The 21,556-nt window shown below is 45.9% G+C and overlaps 1 protein-coding gene and 1 long non-coding RNA gene across 7 annotated transcripts in view; one reads left to right on the forward strand and one right to left on the reverse strand.

Annotated features, from left to right (window-relative positions):
- The window catches only part of LOC143806426 (uncharacterized), a 269,413-nt gene that overhangs the window by 21,205 nt on the left and 226,652 nt on the right, over window positions 1-21,556 (forward strand). For all 6 annotated transcript variants that reach the window (XR_013221450.1, XR_013221449.1, XR_013221452.1 and 3 more), the window contains exon 2: window positions 6,868-7,023. This is a non-coding gene — a long non-coding RNA (uncharacterized LOC143806426). The remainder of the gene's footprint in view (window positions 1-6,867; window positions 7,024-21,556) is intronic.
- Window positions 1,508-6,610, reverse strand: FGF19 (fibroblast growth factor 19). The gene is made up of 3 exons (XM_077292602.1): window positions 6,270-6,610; window positions 4,894-4,997; window positions 1,508-2,547 (listed from the first exon to the last, which is right to left on the reverse strand). The coding sequence occupies exons 1-3, from the start codon at window positions 6,484-6,486 to the stop codon at window positions 2,242-2,244; spliced, it is 627 nt and encodes a 208-aa protein (XP_077148717.1). The 5' UTR covers window positions 6,487-6,610; the 3' UTR covers window positions 1,508-2,241.

The raw sequence follows: 21,556 nt of genomic DNA on the forward strand, positions 1-21,556 counted from the left end.
CAGTGACTGCACCAGCAGAATAGTGACTGCAGCTCTGGAGTATAATACAGGATGTAACTCAGGATCAGTAATGTAATGTATGTACACAGTGACTGCACCTGCAGAATAGTGAGTGCAGCTCTGGAGTATAATACAGGATGTAACTCAGGATCAGTAATGTATGTACACAGTGATTGCACCAGCAGAATAGTGAGTGCAGCTCTGGAGTATAATACAGGATGTAACTCAGGATCAGTAATGTAATGTATGTACACAGTGACTGCACCAGCAGAATAGCGAGTGCAGCTCTGGAGTATAATACAGGATGTAACTCAGGATCAGTAATGTAATGTATGTACACAGTGATTGCACCAGCAGAATAGTGAGTGCAGCTCTGGAGTATAATACAGGATGTAACTCAGGATCAGTAATGTAATGTATGTACACAGTGACTGCACCTGCAGAATAGTGAGTGCAGCTCTGGAGTATAATACAGGATGTAACTCAGGATCAGTAATGTATGTACACAGTGATTGCACCAGCAGAATAGTGAGTGCAGCTCTGGAGTATAATACAGGATGTAACTCAGGATCAGTAATGTAATGTATGTACACAGTGACTGCACCAGCAGAATAGCGAGTGCAGCTCTGGAGTATAATACAGGATGTAACTCAGGATCAGTAATGTAATGTATGTACACAGTGATTGCACCAGCAGAATAGTGAGTGCAGCTCTGGAGTATAATACAGGATGTAACTCAGGATCAGTAATGTAATGTATGTACACAGTGACTGCACCAGCAGAATAGTGAGTGCAGCTCTGGAGTATAATACAGGATGTAACTCTGGATCAGTAATGTATGTACACAGTGATTGCACCAGCAGAATAGTGAGTGCAGCTCTGGAGTATAATACAGGATGTAACTCAGGATCAGTAATGTAATGTATGTACACAGTGACTGCACCAGCAGAATAGCGAGTGCAGCTCTGGAGTATAATACAGGATGTAACTCAGGATCAGTAATGTAATGTATGTACACAGTGATTGCACCAGCAGAATAGTGAGTGCAGCTCTGGAGTATAATACAGGATGTAACTCAGGATCAGTAATGTAATGTATGTACACAGTGACTGCACCAGCAGAATAGTGAGTGCAGCTCTGGAGTATAATACAGGATGTAACTCAGGATCAGTAATGTAATGTATGTACACGGTGTCTGCACCTGCAGAATAGTGAGTGCAGCTCTGGAGTATAATACAGGATGTAACTCTGGATCAGTAATGTATGTACACAGTGATTGCACCAGCAGAATAGTGAGTGCAGCTCTGGAGTATAATACAGGATGTAACTCAGGATCAGTAATGTAATGTATGTACACAGTTCTCTACTAGCAGAATAGTGAGTTCAGCTCTGCAGTGTACAGGATGGAACTACAGTAAGCACTGCACCCGCTGACTTGTTTTTGTGAGGGCCCCCATTAGATGTCACCATGACTCATGAGTTTAACAAGGAAACTTTCAGAAGCATCCCATGAACATATGGTAATTTATTTACAAACTGTTACAAAGAAGAGGATACAACAAATCCTTTTATATAATTGTGAATGGATTTAGTAAAGTAAGCAAACATAAATATAGTATATAAATAAGGTAAAAAATAAGAAATGTCCACATACAATAAATTAAATATAAATAGTGCATTTCGAACCAAGTGCTTAGTAAAAGGAAAAAAAATGCCAAAAAGTTACAAGCATTTTTTTCCCCTTTGGCTGTAAATAATAATAATAAAAAACCCTTCCATTATTAATACTCCCTCTCTTTGACATCTTTTCTGCGGGAAGAATCAAAGCGTCGTCTTGTATAGTAACATAATTAGGAGGACGTCCTGGTGCTCTTTCATTTGGATCTGTATACTCTGTACACTGCACAAGACACAATATATTCCGAAGCGGCCTCCCACAATGATGACTCCATCTCCATCCTAAAGACCCCAAACTGTAAGAGATTGGTGGCTACTACATTTTGCATATTAAATCAATGATCTCCGTTGGGTCGCTTTCATGGCATCTTCTGATTTCCCTACATTTCTGGTGACTTGACCTTTCTCTTCCCCAGTGTCTTGGCCTCTGCAGTGGTTGTAGTCAGTGGCTGTAGTCAGTGGCTGCCCAGTGCTTTCCATGCATCTTTCAATGGTCTTTTCCCCAGTTGTCTCTTCTTCTTCATCTTCCATCACAATAAGAGTCCATAAAATTCCCCCCCTCGGCTACTTTTTGTGATAGCTCCGCATATCCACGAGCCCCAGGGGGTCCATACTCTCAACATCAGGGATGTTTTTACTGTCGTATAGATATTCTTCACCTTCCTCCACGTCCGGGGTCAGGTCTGAGGGCGACCAGTGAAAGACCGGCAGGAATTGGGATCGGGGCAAGAAGCCCTTTCCCTTAAATTGCTGCCTCTGCTTGTCTTTGCTCAGAGAGACCTCCATCCCGTATTTTGGCGATTTATACACGTTGTATCCATCACGGCCGATTTCCTCCTTGAAGGAACAGTCTTCGAGAGAATAAGTATGCTGAGGGGAGGAAAAGATGATAATGATTAGGACGGTCGTCATTCTGTCACTCAGAAGAAGACATCTTGGGGAGGAATTTTGGCACCCCCAGAAAAAAAGTAGCATGGGTTCCTACAGAGAAACTGAGGATTAAAGACTTATTTATTGATGAGAATTATCAGATTGGTGGGATTTGACACTTGTCACCCCCCCCCCACACACACACACACTAATGAGCTGCTCCCTGGTCCCGGTCACTGGTGTGAACCATACACTGTGTAGTGGCCGTTTTCTACAGTGTTCAGAGCTCTGCTATTTCGCGTCGATACACTGTTTACGTCCGGTCGCCGTAGAAGCTTCAAACATATGATTAGTCGGGGTTGTGGGTGTGAGATCTAAGGATATGCTGTTCATATTTAAGCACAGGACAATCCATATAAAGGGGTACTCATCTTCAGGAGTGCACCACCCCTCTGCCTCCAGGCGTCCCTCTTACCAGGGAGGACGGGCGCTTCTGATGATTGACTGTTCGGACCAGCGGCATAATTGCTCTCATGGTCTGAACTGTGTGGAAGTTGCATGTGGGACTGAATCTGACCAGATGCAGCGCTCACAAGCTCTATAGCTAAGAGGTAGCACGTGTGCGCTCCTTTCCTAGGAAACCTGCCTCTGCTGTTAGACTGCAGCGGTGGTCGGTAATCTAGGCAAATTGCATTAATCCACATAAATAAAAATCCCTTTGTTCCTGAGAAGGAAGTGACAAAGTGAATTGTTTTACAAGCACTTTTCCTATTTAACAATATGAGACCACCCCTTTAAGCCTTGAGCTGTAAATCTGCGTTTTTCTGACTCAGAAGTACATGGTAGCTTTTATGCAATCATACTGTAATGTATTTAGCAGCTGAGGGTTTGCTACAATGTTTCCAGTCAATGCAATTCAACAGTAAAATAAACCTGACAACTGTTACAATGTATTCTGGTAGGTTCCATGGTTGTAGAATGAGTCTGACGCTTTGATATTTGGCTATTGAGCAGCTTAGGATATCCCTGACCCCCAGCGACGTGAATTATTCTCGCTGTCCGAGCCGCCACATTATCAGCGGCTTATCAGCTGCTTGTTCTATTGAACGCGAGTTCATTCACTTTACTGTGCCTGCGCCAAAATAAAGTGCGACCGTGCAAAGGTAAAGGAAGGGTCAACTTATTACCTGCCAGAATCCACACCCGCTCTCTAAATATTGCTGAGGGGGTTGTGTACCTATTGGGGGGGGGCACACCCAGCTCATATATACATCTATATCTATGGAGAGGCTTATACATTGTATGTATTTATTTTATCATCCTCCTATTGATTGTGCCGCTACTATGTAGCCCTGAGGTCTGATTGTAACTTTCACCCCTGCGCCCCACAGTAATTTATAGGATGCATTCACAATATGGTGCAATGTTGGAAGGGTCAGACCCCCGGTACCGCCATCCATACCACTGAACTTCTATGCCGCTTTTGCGTTTTTATACGCAGGGACCTTGCTGCAGCTTCAACCTCCGAACCCCATGTTTCTGTCTCATTACTGCTTGCTATAAGGAGCCGTCAGACATATGTCTGTATAAAGTACACCGCATTGACCTTATATAACCTTTTAGTGTAGAGCAGTGCTGAATACATTGGAAGGAATCATAAATCACTCCCTGCTGCACATGTGCATTATAACATAGCACAACACCTGTAATAACCCCCTATAAATACCGGTGTCCTATATAGACACCGCACACAGCGTTCAGCAAGCGAAAGCAAAGAGTATAAAGAGGATCTCCCACCACGGAGGACCTGGCTCATCACTACAATGGTCTGATCATCCATTGACTCGAATGAGAACTATGTAATTCTTCACTCCCCCAGTGGTGGCGCTGCAGAAGAATTGCACACTTGCTGCCCGTGCTTCTCCATAGCTGATCGCTGGGGGTCCCTGCTGCAGGATGCACTGACTGTAATCTTTTACCATAAGGAGGCACCTTCAGATTCTGTAGGTGTCTCACCACTGGGACCCCAACCAATTCCCTATGGACAGTGAATAGATTGACGGTGTACACATGTGCATCGCCGATGGGGCATTTTTAAGGCCTGCTGTCAGGATTGTTGGGGGTCCCAGCAGCCGGACACCCACCATTTACAAAGCTTTTAATATTAGGAATAACCCTTTAAGATGCAAAAGAGCTGTAGGCGAAGCATTTAGTCTTCCCAGCTTCTTCTCTAGTGCCCTTCCTGATAGTACAGACTTGAATAACAAAAACTGACCAAATGATCAAACCTTCCTGTGAATGATTACAGACAGGAGTGGGGTGTTGGATGTGCCCTTTAAAACTCACCGTTCCATAAAGCGTGCCATCACTTGCCATGCACAGGTATAGAGAAGAGTGATATCCTTTAATGGCCACCAGTCCGGCTGCGACACCTCTGATTTCTAGTAAACCTGGTTGCAAAAATAGATAATTGTCACTGTTTGTTTCACTTACTTTGCATTGGGTTTGTGCTGTTTGGCGCCGTACTATAACATATGAGTCCCTATGGGGAAACGAATGTTCTTTTTACACTAGTCCCGTGTTGTCGGCTTCATAGAGGACAATCCTTATGTTTGGGCTATAAGTTGTGACGGGCTGCAGACATGGCGGTGCCCGTAGGGTGCGGTGACCTTTGATATTTTATGTACTAGGTCATAGTAAGAATGATATTGCTTTCCTGACCTCTTGTGCCTCGCAGCCGTATCCCCACAGTCTTCCAGTATTCTTTATCATATGCTATGGAAAAATGATGGGGGTGATGTTCCAAGCTGGAGATCATTCCTGCAGGGGTAGATCTGGTGGGTGGCAGAGCATGTGCCACGGGTGTTAGGGACCAAGGAGAGAAGGTCATTTACAAGCCCCTCTGTCATGGTCGGAGGATTAGATACAGAGCTAATGCAGCAATCTGACATTTTGCCCACCCTGTATTCAGTATCAGCCCAAAAGATCACTCAGAACCCACGAGAATTGATTCACCCAGAGCACACACCCAGTTTACCACACTAGCCCTGTATCTAGATGCCAAGACACAACAATTGTTTGGTGTCCCCCACCCTCCCCTGATAGTTCACCATCGGGGCAAATACCCTCTTGGCACATCCGTCACACATGCAACCCATACAGTTGTATACTTTAACAAGTCTCCTGTCATACCTGAAGGGCGGACGGGTAAAAATAAAAAAAATCCCCCTAGCTGTTCCCATTCTGTGACAGTATATCTAGGATGGAGGTGGATGCACCAAAACGTTTTAATGTCTCGTCTTTGAAAAGTTGTGCAAAAAGTTGCAAACTATTTCCTTTTACTTTGTATTAGTATCAATATAGAGGGAGCTGTGCCCAAATTTTTTAAACTTTAGTTTGCCACTTTCTGCACAAGATCTAAGTAGAAAAAGTTTTTTACATAGCTCCCTCCATACCTAATACAAAGTACAAGGAAATGCTTTGCAACTTTATGAACAAGATCGATTTCCTTCTACTTTGTATTAGTATAGAGGGAGCTATGCAAAAACTTTTTAAACTTTGATCTTGTGCAAAAAGTTGCAAACTATTTAGTGTTTCTCTATATCTATAACAGAGGGAGCAATGCAAAAAGTTTCCAAAAGTTTCCTACAATTTATTTTTTTTTTTGCCCCAACCCACTAAAAGGGATAAGTGGTGACGACGTCCCTTTCGTCCATACTCACTGTGAGAACTTGGATGCTTTGCTCCATCCACTCGGCCATCGTTGTGTATCCTGAGATAGTAGCTCTCCTGTCCGTGCTTCCTGACCGTAGACAGTCGTCTGATCCGTATACTCTCCTCCCAGCCATTGGCCACGTGCGGCCCTGCGTCAGGAAGGGGCAACGTGTGGACCACCAGCACTAGGCATCCCAGTATCTGAGGCAGCGTCTTCTTCCACATCTTCTCCGGGGCTGGAAATTGCAATTTGAGATCTCAAAGACACCCGACACAGTGTGACACTATCGTTACGAGACACAGACTAAGACAAGTAATGCTTTTTGCCTAATTGCCTCAGGGCTGTAGTAAATACAAAGCCAATCCCCTGCCTTTTATAGATCCTTTATCAGCTGTTTAGATGAAGCAGTAGATATTCATAGTAGTCACAGTGACAGCCCCGAATATTGATCCCTCATTATATTACATCACTCTCAGGAATTTCTTTGAGTTTTTCTCTTGGCTTTGACCCAGATTGTCACAGTATTGCTTATTTATGATCTGGGTGCATTTAGAGTCAGGACGTTCCTAATTCTGATACTTTTCTTATGGTTTATTATCTTGTAGAATCAAAAAGTTGCATAAAGTTTGGACTTTCATAAACCTAATAAACTCCATGGACGCTCTAATTGTCCTCTCCCAGGGAAGACATCTCCTGGCTGACAACAAAGAAATCTAAGACCCTGAGAGTGGAGGACGCACGGTCTCCACAGCAGATTAGAGGTAGGCTTCCTTTTTTTCGCTAAGAGCCCAAATGATGACACCACCAGTACCTTGTATGTATAAAAGAGGACAGATACGAGCATCCGGGGCAATATCCCACATGGAAACCTGCGTTGTTTTAGGATACGTGCACTCTGGGTCTTTTTTGCAGTTTTCAGAGCAGAACCGACCACGTTTTTGAGGAGGATTTGGAGAGTTTCTGCTCCTTTTCTGCTCCAAAACCAACTAAAAAACTTCCAGTACCAGATTGTGGATGGGATTTTAGGAAATCACGTCAACACATTGTAAGGAAAACTCAGCGGGTAAATTGATCAGCGCTGTGGATTTTGTGTACGTTCCCACAGGGCGGGTTTGCTTCAGAACTGAACATTTCCCCTTGCACAAATGCTGCTGATGCCAGACGACAGTGATAGATGCAGGTACCCCCATATACAGTACAATATAAGACACAGGTCCTCCCATATATAGTGTCAGATGAAAGCTCCCCTCCGTATACAGTGTCAGTCACAGGTCCGCCTTTATAGACAGTCAGTTACAGTTCCCCGCATAGACAGTATCAGATGCAGTTCCTCCCTACATACAGTGTCAACTTCAGGTCTCCTCTTATGCATTGATGGCTGCAGGCCCACTGCATATAAAATGTTGTATGGTTTACTTATTTAATATAAAATGTTGGCTGCAGGTCCCCTCCATATACAGTGTTGGCTGCAGGTCCCCCCCATATACAGTGTTGGCTGCAGGTCCCCCCCATATACAGTGTTGGCTGCAGGTTCTCCCATATACAGTGTTGGCTGCAGGTCCCCTCCATATACAGTGTTGGCTGCAGGTCCCCTCCATATACAGTGTTGGCTGCAGGTCCCCCCCATATACATTGTTGACTGCAGGTCCCCTCCATATACAGTGTTGACTGCAGGTCCCCTCCATATACAGTGTTGGCTGCAGGTCCCTCCATATACAGTGTTGGCTGCAGGTCCCCTCCATATACAGTGTTGACTGCAGGTCCCCTCCATATACAGTGTTGACTGCAGGTCCCCTCCATATACAGTGTTGACTGCAGGTCCCCTCCATATACAGTGTTGGCTGCAGGTCCCCCCATATACAGTGTTGGCTGCAGGTCCCTCCATATACAGTGTTGGCTGCAGGTCCCCTCCATATACAGTGTTGACTGCAGGTCCCCCCCATATACAGTGTTGACTGCAGGTCCCCTCCATATACAGTGTTGGCTGCAGGTCTCCTCCATATACAGTGTTGGCTGCAGGTCCCCTCCATATACAGTGTTGGCTGCAGGTCCCCCCCATATACAGTGTTGACTGCAGGTCCCCTCCATATACAGTGTTGGCTGCAGGTCCCCTCCATATACAGTGTTGGCTGCAGGTCCTCCCATATACAGTGTTGACTGCAGGTCCCCTCCATGTACAGTGTTGACTGCAGGTCCTCTCCATATACGGTGTTGGCTGCAGGTCCCTCCATATACAGTGTTGGCTGCAGGTCCCCTCCATATACAGTGTTGGCTGCAGGTCCCCCCCATATACAGTGTTGGCTGCAGGTCCCCTCCATATACAGTGTTGGCTGCAGGTCCCCTCCATATACAGTGTTGGCTGCAGGTCCTCCCATATACAGTGTTGACTGCAGGTCCCCTCCATGTACAGTGTTGACTGCAGGTCCTCTCCATATACGGTGTTGGCTGCAGGTCCCTCCATATACAGTGTTGGCTGCAGGTCCCCTCCATATACAGTGTTGGCTGCAGGTCCCCCCCATATACAGTGTTGGCTGCAGGTCCCCTCCATATACAGTGTTGGCTGCAGGTCCTACCATATACAGTGTTGGCTGCAGGTCCCCTCCATATACAGTGTTGGCTGCAGGTCCCTTCCATATACAGTGTTGACTGCAGGTCCCCTCCATATACAGTGTTGGCTGCATGTCCCCTCCATATACAGTGTTGGCTGCAGGTCCCCTCCATATACAGTGTTGGCTGCAGCTCCCCCCCATATACTGTGTTGGCTGCAGGTCCCTACATATACAGTGTTGGCTGCAGGTCCCTCCATATACAGTGTTGGCTGCAGGTCCCCTCCATTTACAGTGTTGGCTGCAGGTCCTCCCATGTACAGTGTTGGCTCCAGGTCCCCTCCATATACAGTGTTGGCTGCAGGTCCTACCATATACAGTGTTGGCTGCAGGTCCCTCCATATACAGTGTTGGCTGCAGGTCCCCCCCATATACAGTGTTGGCTGCAGGTCCCCTCCATATACAGTGTTGGCTGCAGGTCCCCACCATATACAGTGTTGGCTGCAGGTCCCCCCCATATACAGTGTTGACTGCAGGTCCCCCCCATATACAGTGTTGGCTGCAGGTCCCTCCATATACAGTGTTGGCTGCAGGTCCCCTCCATATACAGTGTTGGCTGCAGGTCCCCTCCATTTACAGTGTTGGCTGCAGGTCCTCCCATGTACAGTGTTGGCTGCAGGTCCCTCCATATACAGTGTTGGCTGCAGGTTCCCTCCATATACAGTGTTGGCTGCAGGTTCCCTCCATATACAGTGTTGGCTGCAGGTCCCCTCCATATACAGTGTTGACTGCAGGTCCCCCCCATATACAGTGTTGGCTGCAGGTCCCTTCCATATACAGTGTTGGCTGCAGGTCCCTTCCACATACAGTGTTGACTGCAGGTCCCCTCCATATACAGTGTTGGCTGCAGATCCCCTCCATATACAGTGTTGGCTGCAGGTCCCCTCCATATACAGTGTTGGCTGCAGGTCCCCTCCATATACAGTGTTGGCTGCAGCTCCCCCCCATATACAGTGTTGGCTGCAGGTCCCTACATATACAGTGTTGGCTGCAGGTCCCTCCATATTCAGTGTTGGCTACAGGTCCCCGCCATATACAGTGTTGGCTGCAGGTCCCCTCCATATATAGTGTTGGCTCCAGGTCCCCTCCATATACAGTGTTGGCTGCAGGTCCTCCCATATACAGTGTTGACTGCAGGTCCCCTCCATATACAGTGTTGACTGCAGGTCCCCTCCATATACAGTGTTGGCTGCAGGTCCCCCCCATATACAGTGTTGGCTGCAGGTCCCCTCCATATACAGTGTTGGCTGCAGGTCCCCCCCATATACAGTGTTGGCTGCAGGTCCCCCCATATACAGTGTTGGCTGCAGGTCCCTTCCATATACAGTGTTGACTGCAGGTCCCCTCCATATACAGTGTTGGCTGCAGGTCCCCTCCATATACAGTGTTGGCTGCAGGTCCCCTCCATATACAGTGTTGGCTGCAGCTCCCCCCATATACAGTGTTGGCTGCAGGTGCCTACATATACAGTGTTGGCTGCAGGTCCTACCATATACAGGGTTGGCTGCAGGTCCCCTCCATATACAGTGTTGGCTGCAGGTCCCCTCCATATACAGTGTTGGCTGCAGGTCCCACCATATACAGTGTTGGCTGCAGGTCCCTCCATATACAGTGTTGGCTGCAGGTCCCCTCCATATACAGTGTTGGCTGCAGGTCCCCTCCATTTACAGTGTTGGCTGCAGGTCCTCCCATGTACTGTGTTGGCTGCAGGTCCCCCCATATACAGTGTTGGCTGCAGGTCCCCTCCATATACAGTGTTGACTGCAGGTCCCCTCCATATACAATGTTGGCTGCAGGTCCCCTCCATATACAGTGTTGGCTGCAGGTCCCCTCCATATATAGTGTTGGCTCCAGGTCCCCTCCATATACAGTGTTGGGTGCAGGTCCCCTCCATATACAGTGTTGGCTGCAGGTCCCCCCCATATACAGTGTTGGCTGCAGGTCCCCTCCATATACAGTGTTGGCTGCAGGTCCCCCCCATGTACAGTGTTGGCTGCAGGTCCTCCCATATACAGTGTTGGGTGCAGGTCCCCTCCATATACAGTGTTGGCTGCAGCTCCCCCCCATATACAGTGTTGGCTGCAGGTCCCTACATATACCGGGTTGGCTGCAGGTCCCCTCCATATACAGTGTTGGCTGCAGGTCCCCCCCATATACAGTGTTGGCTGCAGGTCCCCTCCATATACAGTGTTGGCTGCAGCTCCCCCCCATATACAGTGTTGGCTGCAGGTCCCTACATATACCGGGTTGGCTGCAGGTCCCCTCCATATACAGTGTTGGCTGCAGGTCCCCTCCATATACAGTGTTGGCTGCAGATCCCCTCCATTTACAGTGTTGGCTGCAGGTCCCCTGCATATACAGTGTTGGCTGCAGGTCCTCCCATGTACAGTGTTGGCTGCAGGTCCCTCCATATACAGTGTTGGCTGCAGGTCCCTCCATATACAGTGTTGGCTGCAGGTCCCTCCATATACAGTGTTGGCTGCAGGTCCCCTCCATTTACAGTGTTGGCTGCAGGTCCTCCCATGTACAGTGTTGGCTGCAGGTCCCCTCCATATACAGTGTTGGCTGCAGGTCCTCCCATGTACAGTGTTGGCTGCAGGTCCCTCCATATACAGTGTTGACTGCAGGTCCCTCCATATAATAATAATAATAATAATAATAATGTTTATTTTTATATAGCGCTAACATATTCCGCAGCGCTTTACAGTTGCACACATTATCATCGCTGTCACCGATGGTGCTCACAATCTAAATTCCCTATCAGTATGTACCCGGAGGAAACCCATGCAAACACGGGGAAAACATATAAACTCCATGCAGATGTTGTCCTTCGTGGGAATTGAATCCAGGACTCCAGCGCTGCAAGGCTGCAGTGCTATCCACCATATACAGTGTTGGCTGTAGGTCCCTCCATATACAGTGTTGGCTGCAGGTCCCCTCCATATACAGTGTTGGCTGCAGGTCCCCGCATATACAGTGTTGGCTGCAGGTCCCCGCATATACAGTGTTGGCTGCAGGTCCCCCCATATACAGTGTTGGCTGCAGGTCCCCTCCATATACAGTGTTGGCTGCAGGTCCCCCCCATATACAGTGTTGGCTGCAGGCCCCCCCCCATATACAGTGTTGGCTGCAGGTCCCCTCCATATACAGTGTTTACTGCAGGTCCCCTCCATATACAGTGTTGACTGCAGGTCCTCTCCATATACAGTGTTGGCTGCAGGTCCCCCCCATATACAGTGTTGGCTGCAGGTCCCCTCCATATACAGTGTTGGCTGCAGGTTCCCTCCATATACAGTGTTGGCTGCAGGTCTCTCCATATACAGTGTTGGCTGGAGGTCCCCCCCATATACAGTGTTGGCTGCAGGTCCTCCCATATACAGTGTTGACTGCAGGTCCCCCCCATATACAGTGTTGGCTGCAGGTCCTACCATATACAGTGTTGGCTGCAGGTCCCTCCTTATACAGTTTTGGCTGCAGTTCCCCTCCATATACAGTGTTGGCTGCAGGTCCCTCCATATACAGTGTTGGCTGCAGGTCCTACCATATACAGTGTTGGCTGCAGGTCCCTCCTTATACAGTTTTGGCTGCAGTTCCCCTCCATATACAGTGTTGACTGCAGGTCCCCTCCATATACAGTGTTGACTGCAGGTCCCTACATATACAGTGTTGGCTGCAGGTCCCCTCCATATACAGTGTTGACTGCAGGTCCCTCCATATACAGTGTTGACTGCAGGTCCCCTCCATATACAGTGTTGGCTGCAGGTCCTACCATATACAGTGTTGACTGCAGGTCCCCTCCATATACAGTGTTGACTGCAGGTCCCCTCCATATACAGTGTTGACTGCAGGTCCCCTCCATATACAGTGTTGGCTGCAGGTCCCCTCCATATACAGTGTTGACTGCAGGTCCCTCCATATACAGTGTTGACTGCAGGTCCCCTCCATATACAGTGTTGGCTGGGCTGCAGGTCCTACCATATACAGTGTTGACTGCAGGTCCCCTCCATATACAGTGTTGGCTGCAGGTCCTTCCATATACAGTGTTGACTGCAGGTCCTTCCATATACAGTGTTGACTGCAGGTCCCCTCCATATACAGTGTTGACTGCAGGTCCCCTCCATATACAGTGTTGGCTGCAGGTCCCCTCCATATACAGTGTTGACTGCAGGTCCCCTCCATATACAGTGTTGACTGCAGGTCCCCTCCATATACAGTGTTGACTGCAGGTCCCCTCCATATACAGTGTTGGCTGCAGGTCCCCTCCATATACAGTGTTGGCTGCAGGTCCCCTCCATATACAGTGTTGACTGCAGGTCCCCTCCATATACAGTGTTGGCTGCAGGTCCCCTCCATATACAGTGTTGGCTGCCGGTCCCTCCATATACAGTGTTGACTGCAGGTCCCCTCCATATACAGTGTTGGCTGCAGGTCCTTCCATATACAGTGTTGACTACAGGTCCCTCCATATACAGTGTTGACTGCAGGTCCCCTCCATATACAGTGTTGACTGCAGGTCCCCTCCATATACAGTGTTGGCTGCAGGTCCCCTCCATATACAGTGTTGACTGCAGGTCCCCTCCATATACAGTGTTGACTGCAGGTCCCCTCCATATACAGTGTTGACTGCAGGTCCCCTCAATATACAGTGTTGGCTGCAGGTCCCCTCCATATACAGTGTTGGCTGCAGGTCCCCTCCATATACAGTGTTGACTGCAGGTCCCCTCCATATACAGTGTTGGCTGCAGGTCCCCTCCATATACAGTGTTGGCTGCCGGTCCCTCCATATACAGTGTTGACTGCAGGTCCCCTCCATATACAGTGTTGGCTGCAGGTCCTTCCATATACAGTGTTGACTACAGGTCCCTCCATATACCATATTATATCCATAATTTACCAGCCTGCTCCAAATACAGTATCATCCAGAGACTTCACAAATTTACTTCCTCTCAGGATCGGATTGGCCATCGGGAACAGCCCCCGGTGGACCCCTGTGCCGGAGTCGGCCACTGACACCAAAACATGAGCAGTAGTTGTCCCAACACGTGATTCACTATGTACAGACTGAAGCAGCGTCTCATAAATCCAACAAGCTGTGGCCCCCCAGAGTCAGTGTTAGTCGTGCCCCCCAGAGTCAGTGTTAGTGGTGGCCCCCCCAGAGTCAGTGATAGTGGTGCCCCCAAGAGTCAGTGTTGGTGGTGGCCCCCCCCAGAGTCAGTGTTGGTGGTGGCCCCCCCAGAGTCAGTGTTGGTGGTGGCCCCCCCAGAGTCAGTGTCAGTGGTGACCCCCAGAGTCCAGTGTTGCTGGTTACCCCCAGAGTCAGTGTTAGTTGTGCCCCCCCAGAGTCGGTAGTACTGGTGTCCCCCAGAGTCAGTGTTAGTGGTGGCCCAGCAGAGTCAGTGTTAGTTGTGCCCCCCCAGAGTCGGTAGTACTGGTGTCCCCCAGAGTCAGTGTTAGTGGTGGCCCAGCAGAGTCCAGTGTTACTGGTTTCTCCCCCCCCCCCCCCCCCCCGAGTCAGTGTTAGTGGTGACCCCCCCAGAGTCGGTAGTACTGGTGTCCCCCAGAGTCAGTGTTAGTGGTGGCCCACTGTATGATTCCGGTAATCGGTCTCTTGTAGGAAGCCAGCAGCGCCCTGATAATGCCCGGGCAGGTGATACGCTCTGACATGGCTGACACATTCAGCTGCTGCGACCTGCAGGACATTGACCCCGACTTCTGTTTGCAGATCCTGAGTGCGGCTTTGTCACAGGGAAGGTGACGCCGCGGCCATTTGTCAATTTAGGAAGTGACTGTTCAGGACATTGTGGGAGAACGATGTAGGCGAAAGGTGATTTTGTAATATCGCCGTCCAATATAGAAACTGGGCTGTAAATCTACTAATACACGTGAGCTGACACAGGGGGGTCCGAAAGATTTGGCAACCACTATCCATATCGCCTATTGGCATCTGTGCATTATAGAGGGGGCTGCATCTTCAGGACCCTGAAAATAGAAACTTCTTTTCTCTATGAAACAAACTTAAAGATATTCCAGCCATTAACCTGTGCACAGCCTGAGTGATAAATGTAAGGTCTCGTCGGACCCTCACTGATCATTAGTGCAGGGGACCCCAATAATGGAAGTACTAGTTCTTAGACCTCTAAGGAGCAACCATTCACCATAATGGCCGTAATAACCCTTTAAATATGACTTACCGTTGCACTTTCTTAGAAATCCCCTTAAGTGCGTTGGTCACCCCAAAACAACAGGAGGTCCCTTCAGACCCCGTTCAAGCGGCTGACATTAGTATAATAGTATGGGAAGGTCTGATATCGGAACACAAACTCATTTATCATTTACTATAAAATATTACGAGAACTTTCCGAATATTTCATTTTTAACATGAGGATTGTTTATTAAATTGCAATTTGTGTATTCTATCAAACGGCCAATAGGTGGCAGTGTTTTCATTGTTATATTTGTGTCCTGCAGAGAACTCCAGCCAATGATGGCTTCCCCCAGTGTGGACGTACTCTTAGACTATGTTCACACAAGGTTTTTTTTTTTTTTCTCGGTTTTTTTTGGGTGTTCACTGCTCCTTTTTTGGAGGACTTTTACTTTTTCCTGAAAAGGTTTTGTTTCTTTCCTGAAGGTTTTTTTCAGTCTCCTTACTAGACAGTGTCTACTTTGGAGAAGATTCATAAAAGTGACAAACTTTATCCCCCCCCCCCCCCTTCACACCTACTGTTTTTTAAAACCTTTTCATAAAAAACGCTAAAATAAAATAAAAACTCATATGAACAACAAAGTAGATTTCCCATATCTAATATATAAAGCTGAATGTGTGTGTGTGTGTGTGTATGTATGTATGTATGTATGTCCGGGATTGGCATCTGAACCGTAGCAGCTACAGCCACAAAATTTTGCACAGTCACACGTCTGGACCCCGAGAGCGTCATAGGCTATGTTGTGAGGTGAAATTTTAACCCCGCGCTTTCCAATTCACCAAACAATTTTGCCCCTATCTACATAATGGGGAAAAAGTGAAAGGAAAAGTGTTGGAGGCGTCGCAGCTACAGGCACAAAATTTTGCACAGTCACACGTCTGGACCCTGAGAGCGTCAAAGCTATATTGTGAGGTGAAATTTTAACCCCGCGCTTTCCAAGTCACCAAACAATTTTGCCCCTATCTACATAATGGGGAAAAAATGAAAGGAAAAGTGTTGGAGGCAAATTAACAGCTGCCAGATGTGAACAAGGGGGACTTAAAGAATGACAGCGATGGCACCAAAGAGTATATACTGTACAGTTGCTAAGGTGGGGCCCCAACATGGGATAATCACACCACCACGGGGATATGAACACACACACAAAATGCGCCACACACTACCACGTGCTCGAACACATATACCACCCTCAGTGCACATTTCACCACACATACACCAACCTCGCCACATAAAAGTAGAAACACAAAAGTCGCCGCTCAAAACTCGCCACGCGCAAAACTCTCCACATGCAAAACTCGCCACACGTGCAAAACTCGCCACACGCAAAACTTGCACACGCAGAAAAATTGCCACATGCACAAAAGTTGCAACACATGCAAAAGTTGCCTCACACAAAACTTGCACATACTCAAAAGGCACCACACATAAAACTCGCCACGCGCAAAACTCGCCATGCGCAAAACTTGCTGCACACAACTTGCTACACTAACCTGTCACATGCAACTCGACACACAAAAAGTTGCTACACGCATGTCGCCACACAAAACTCATCTCACAAAAGTCCCTACATGCATGTCGCCACACGCAACTCAACACACACAACTTGACACACGAAACTCGCCCTAAAACACACACAAGTCTGGTATCCTTCAAAAATAAAAATCTGATTAATAAGCAGACAAACTACAAGAGCAACAAATGTACCATATAGGAATCCGGCAGCTGTCAGTCACATGACCAGTCTATTATGTGTATGTGTGAGCTAATATATACTGCCAGGGGGTGGGCTTACTGTTGGCTGGGGATTTATCAGGCTGCCATTTTAGCTTACAAATACTGAGGTAAAAATACTGACCAAATAACGTGTGAACGAGGGCTAATACAGGAGGAGATGGCATACAGCTATATACTATATACAGGAGATGACACACAGGTATATACTATTTACAGGGGAGATGACACACAGGTATATACTATATACAGGAGGAGATGACACACAGATATATACTATATACAGGAGAGATGACACACAGGTATATACTATATAGAGGAGGAGATGACATACAGGTACATACTACATACAGGAGGAGATGACATACAGGTATATACTATATACAGGAGGAGATGACACACAGGTATATACTATATACAGGAGCAGATTACCTACAGGTATATAGTATATACAGGAGGAGATGACACAGGTATATGCTATGTATAGGAGGAGATGACATACAGGTATATACTATATACAGGAGATGACACACAGATATATACTATATATAGGTGAGATGACACACAGGTATATACTATATACAGGAGATTACATACAGGTATATCTAATATATAAAGCTGAATGTGTGTATGTATGTATGTGTGTATGTCCGGGATTGGCATCTGTACCGTCGCAGCTACAGCCACAAAATTTTGCACAGTCACACGTCTGGACCCCGAGAGCGTCATAGGCTATGTTGTGAGGTGAAATTTTAACCCCGCGCGTTCCAATTCACCAAACAATTTTGCTCCTATCTACATAATGGGGAAAAAGTGAAGGGAAAAGTGTTGGAGGAAAATTGACAGCTGCCAGATGTGAACAATGAGGACTTAAAGAATGAGAGCGATGGCGACAAAGAGTATATACCGTACAGTTGCTAAGGTGGGGCCCCGACATGGGATACTCACCACACACGGGGATATGAACACAAACACAAAATGCGCCACACACTACCACGTGCTTGAACACATATACCACCCTCAGCACACATTTCACCACACACACACACCAACCTCGCCACATAAAAGTCGAAACACAAAAGTCACCACTCAAAACTCGCTACATGCAAAACTCGCCATATGCAAAACTAGGCTCACGCAAAACTCGCCACACGTGCAAAACTCACCTCATGGAAAACTCACCTCATGCAAAACTTGCACACACAGAAAAATTGCCACATGTACAAAAGTTGCACCACATGCAAAAGTTGCCTCACACAAAACTTGCACATACTCAAAATGCACCACACATAAAACTCGCCACGCGCAAAACTCGCCATGCACAAATCTTGCTGCACACAACTTGCTACACTAACCTGTCACATGCAACTCAACACACAAAATGTTGCTACACGCATGTCGCCACACAAAACTCATCTCACAAAAGTCGCTACATGCATGTCGCCACACGCAACTCAACACACACAACTTGACACATAAAACTCGCCCTAAAACACACACAAGTCTGGTATTGTCCTTCAAAAATAAAAATCTGATTAATAAGCAAACTACAAGAGCAACAAATGTACCATATAGGAAATACGGCAGCTGTCAGTCACATGACCTGTCTATTATGTGTATGTGTGAGCTAATATATACTGCCAGGGGGGAGGGCTTCCTGTTGGCTGGGGATTTATCAGGCTGCCAATAGCAACCAATCACAGCTCAGCTTCTATTTTGCTACAGTTAATTAACCTGAGCTCTGATTGGTTAATATAGGCAACAAAGACATTCTCAGTATAACAAAGCTAATATATGTTGTGAAATGCTTCTATTTGCTTAGTTTTTGCCTTTTAATAATTACATTTCTATCTATTTGTTTTGTGGTTTTTGTGTGCAGAATAAATTTTTGTTAACACATTCTATTTTGCTAACAGCAGTCATTAACCCGGGCGAAGCCGGGTAGTACAGCTAGTAAATGAATAAAAATCGTTTTCCAAGTGGATTTGAAGCTGTACATGAAAAGGATTTTTAAGAGGATCCATTTAATAAAAAACCTCTGTGAACATAGCCGAAAAGTAATTTTTTACAAATTATTATTGCTAACTTTTTTATTATTTTAAAGTTTTTGTTAAAAAAAAACAAAGCAAGGCTCATCAACACAAAAATGGGAATAAAACATAAATGCACATCAGTATTTATGGCAGGTAGAGGATCTGTCGTCTTTTTGTCTTTCAATGATGATGGTTTTCATTCAATGGCGACATTCAGTTCCAGGGATGTTCTAGATTATCAGATGATAAAAAAATGGCTGAAACTTCTTAAATTCAGCACCAAAGATGAGATCGGATCCTAGAGTTGTGGATTTGGCTCCAGATCGGGAGATTTCTGTTGCAAATATGACAAAAATCTGCCGGGAAATCATCACCAGGAAAATTCTGCACCAGATCCTGTGGATTTTGGTGCAGATTTGCCAAAACAGATATGATGAAACTAATCTACCTTCCAGGTCTTCTGCTGCTCCCACGATAATATGAGTCGGTCTCTTATCCTGGCCACTGCCCAGGACCACTGCAGCCAATCGCAAGCTGCAACAGTCACATCTTGACACATCATCAGTGGAGGCCAGAGACTGTCGGGGGACCGAGCTAGCGTCAACCTGGGAACAGAAGCAAATTAGAAAGCCGAGTACCCTCCTTTTTAAAATTATAGGTGCTGCGGCAAATCTGCTATAAAATCTGCAGGATTTAGTGCAGATTTGTTACTGCTGATTTCCCAACACCAAATGTCTTGATTATCGGACTCTGGACTATCAGACTTTCTGGATTATAAAACATTGTTAATCAAACTTTCTGGATGATCAAATGCCAGATTAGTGGAATACTCAACTCAGCTTTTATATTGGAGCTCATGAGTGCTATAGGCACATGGCTGTGCAAAGAAAGGGACTCCTTTAAAAGTTTTTTCTTAATACTTTAATTAACCCTTACCTGTCATAACTATAAGTGGATTTGTCCGCTGGCGTACCCTTGTGGGGTAGTAGCATGACCTGTCCATTCATCCAGACCCCTACGCTCAGTGTCAGGGTCAACGTAGCCACTGGTGAAGCCGCTTAGAGGCCACATGGGAATGCGCCCCCTGCAGGGTTTCACAGCGCTGTGCAGCTCACTTGCCCGCGGCTTTACAGCCCCTCATTGACCTTGTCTCTTGCTGCCTGATTACTAGTTGTTTGCCTTCTATGTCAGTTGTATGATGGGGTCTTTACGGTAAAGGCTGCTGCCCCTTGGACAGAATTTTTCCACTGGTTTGCCGCTCATTAGAATCACTTCACATAAAGCTCCAGCTTCCTTTGTGCGCAGTCACTTGACCTACAACTCTGGGAAAATCTGACTTTTGTTTTTAAAGCTTCTTGAATGCAACATGCCTAATAGAGCAGAATAAGTGCATGTTAAAGGGTATGTAAACTTGTGCAACTTCTTGATTTCAAGACACTACATACAAAGAATGTGCTTATGTACTCAGCTCCCATGCAGACCTATGTCTCTCCATGGTTACAGACTACAAACCTTAGAACGGAAAAAAAACAAAGAAACCAAAGGAAATGCTAGTAGGAGAAAAAAAAAAGTAGAAATTAATGAAAATTCTAAATTGTAAAATTAAAAGTTACCAAATCAGTGTAGCAACCACTAGCATTGGACCATGTGAAACAAATCACGGACAATCGGGAAATACCAAGAGGAAAAGAAAAGGGAAACAACCGACCGAAAGTCCAAACATAGAAAAATACTTTATTAAATGTTGCTCACAAGATTAAAAACAATAATGGAAGCCAAAAGGACAATGTATGCAATAACAATTTAAATTGTTAGGCCGCACATCCATTTAAACACTGAGTACATGGAAAGATTGCGATTCATAATGTATATAAAACAAGTGGAAATAAACAGATAAAAAAATAAAAAATAATAAATAAAAGTAACAATATTATAAAAATATTTTTCTCTGCACTACTTAGGTAATACACAATTTGGTATACACACCTTTACACCCTTTTATTGTTATTTTAATTTAGTTTTTAGTTTTTATTTCTTTTTATCTGGACTTTTTATTGTTGGTCTTTTGGTCAGTTGTTTTCCTTTTCTTTTCCTCTCGGACTACAAACCTTGTGTAGTCTGATCTGGTAGTCGTATGTCACTCTCTTCCAGCTGTGCCCCTTTTTGTCTGGAGGATCTCAAAAAGAGGAGGCAGAATCTGAGAATAAATATGAGGCAAATAAAACACCCACGGCCCAATTCATCATTTGCCTTTTTTTTTTGTTTTGTTTTTTAGGTCCCTTTTCTTTTTCTGTCCTGTGGCATTTGTTGACATTTTTTTTGCATCACATTCTTCAGAATGGGGCACGTACTGATTTAGGGCATAATCTGAAATACTCCTTTTTTGAGCAAAGAGTCACATGTTCAGTTTAAAATTCGTTAAATTTGTGGGTGAGGTGAGGGGATTTCAGGCATACATAAAATCACTCTTAGGGATGTGGAGTGCATGTGCGCAAAAAAATAGTGAATTATTAGCTGTAATTAATGAATCGGTGACAGTCGTTTAGAAAACAAAAAATGCGCCCACATTGAGGAGCGTAAAAAAAAAAAAAAAAAAAAACAATATACACTCACTGGCCACTTTATTAGGTACACCTGTCCAACTTCTTGTTAACACTTAATTTCTAATCAGCCAATCACATGGCGGCAACTCAGTGCATTTAGGCATGTAGACATGGTCAA

The sequence above is a fragment of the Ranitomeya variabilis genome, chromosome 2, assembly GCF_051348905.1.
Source record: "Ranitomeya variabilis isolate aRanVar5 chromosome 2, aRanVar5.hap1, whole genome shotgun sequence".
Classification (NCBI taxonomy): domain Eukaryota; kingdom Metazoa; phylum Chordata; class Amphibia; order Anura; family Dendrobatidae; genus Ranitomeya; species Ranitomeya variabilis.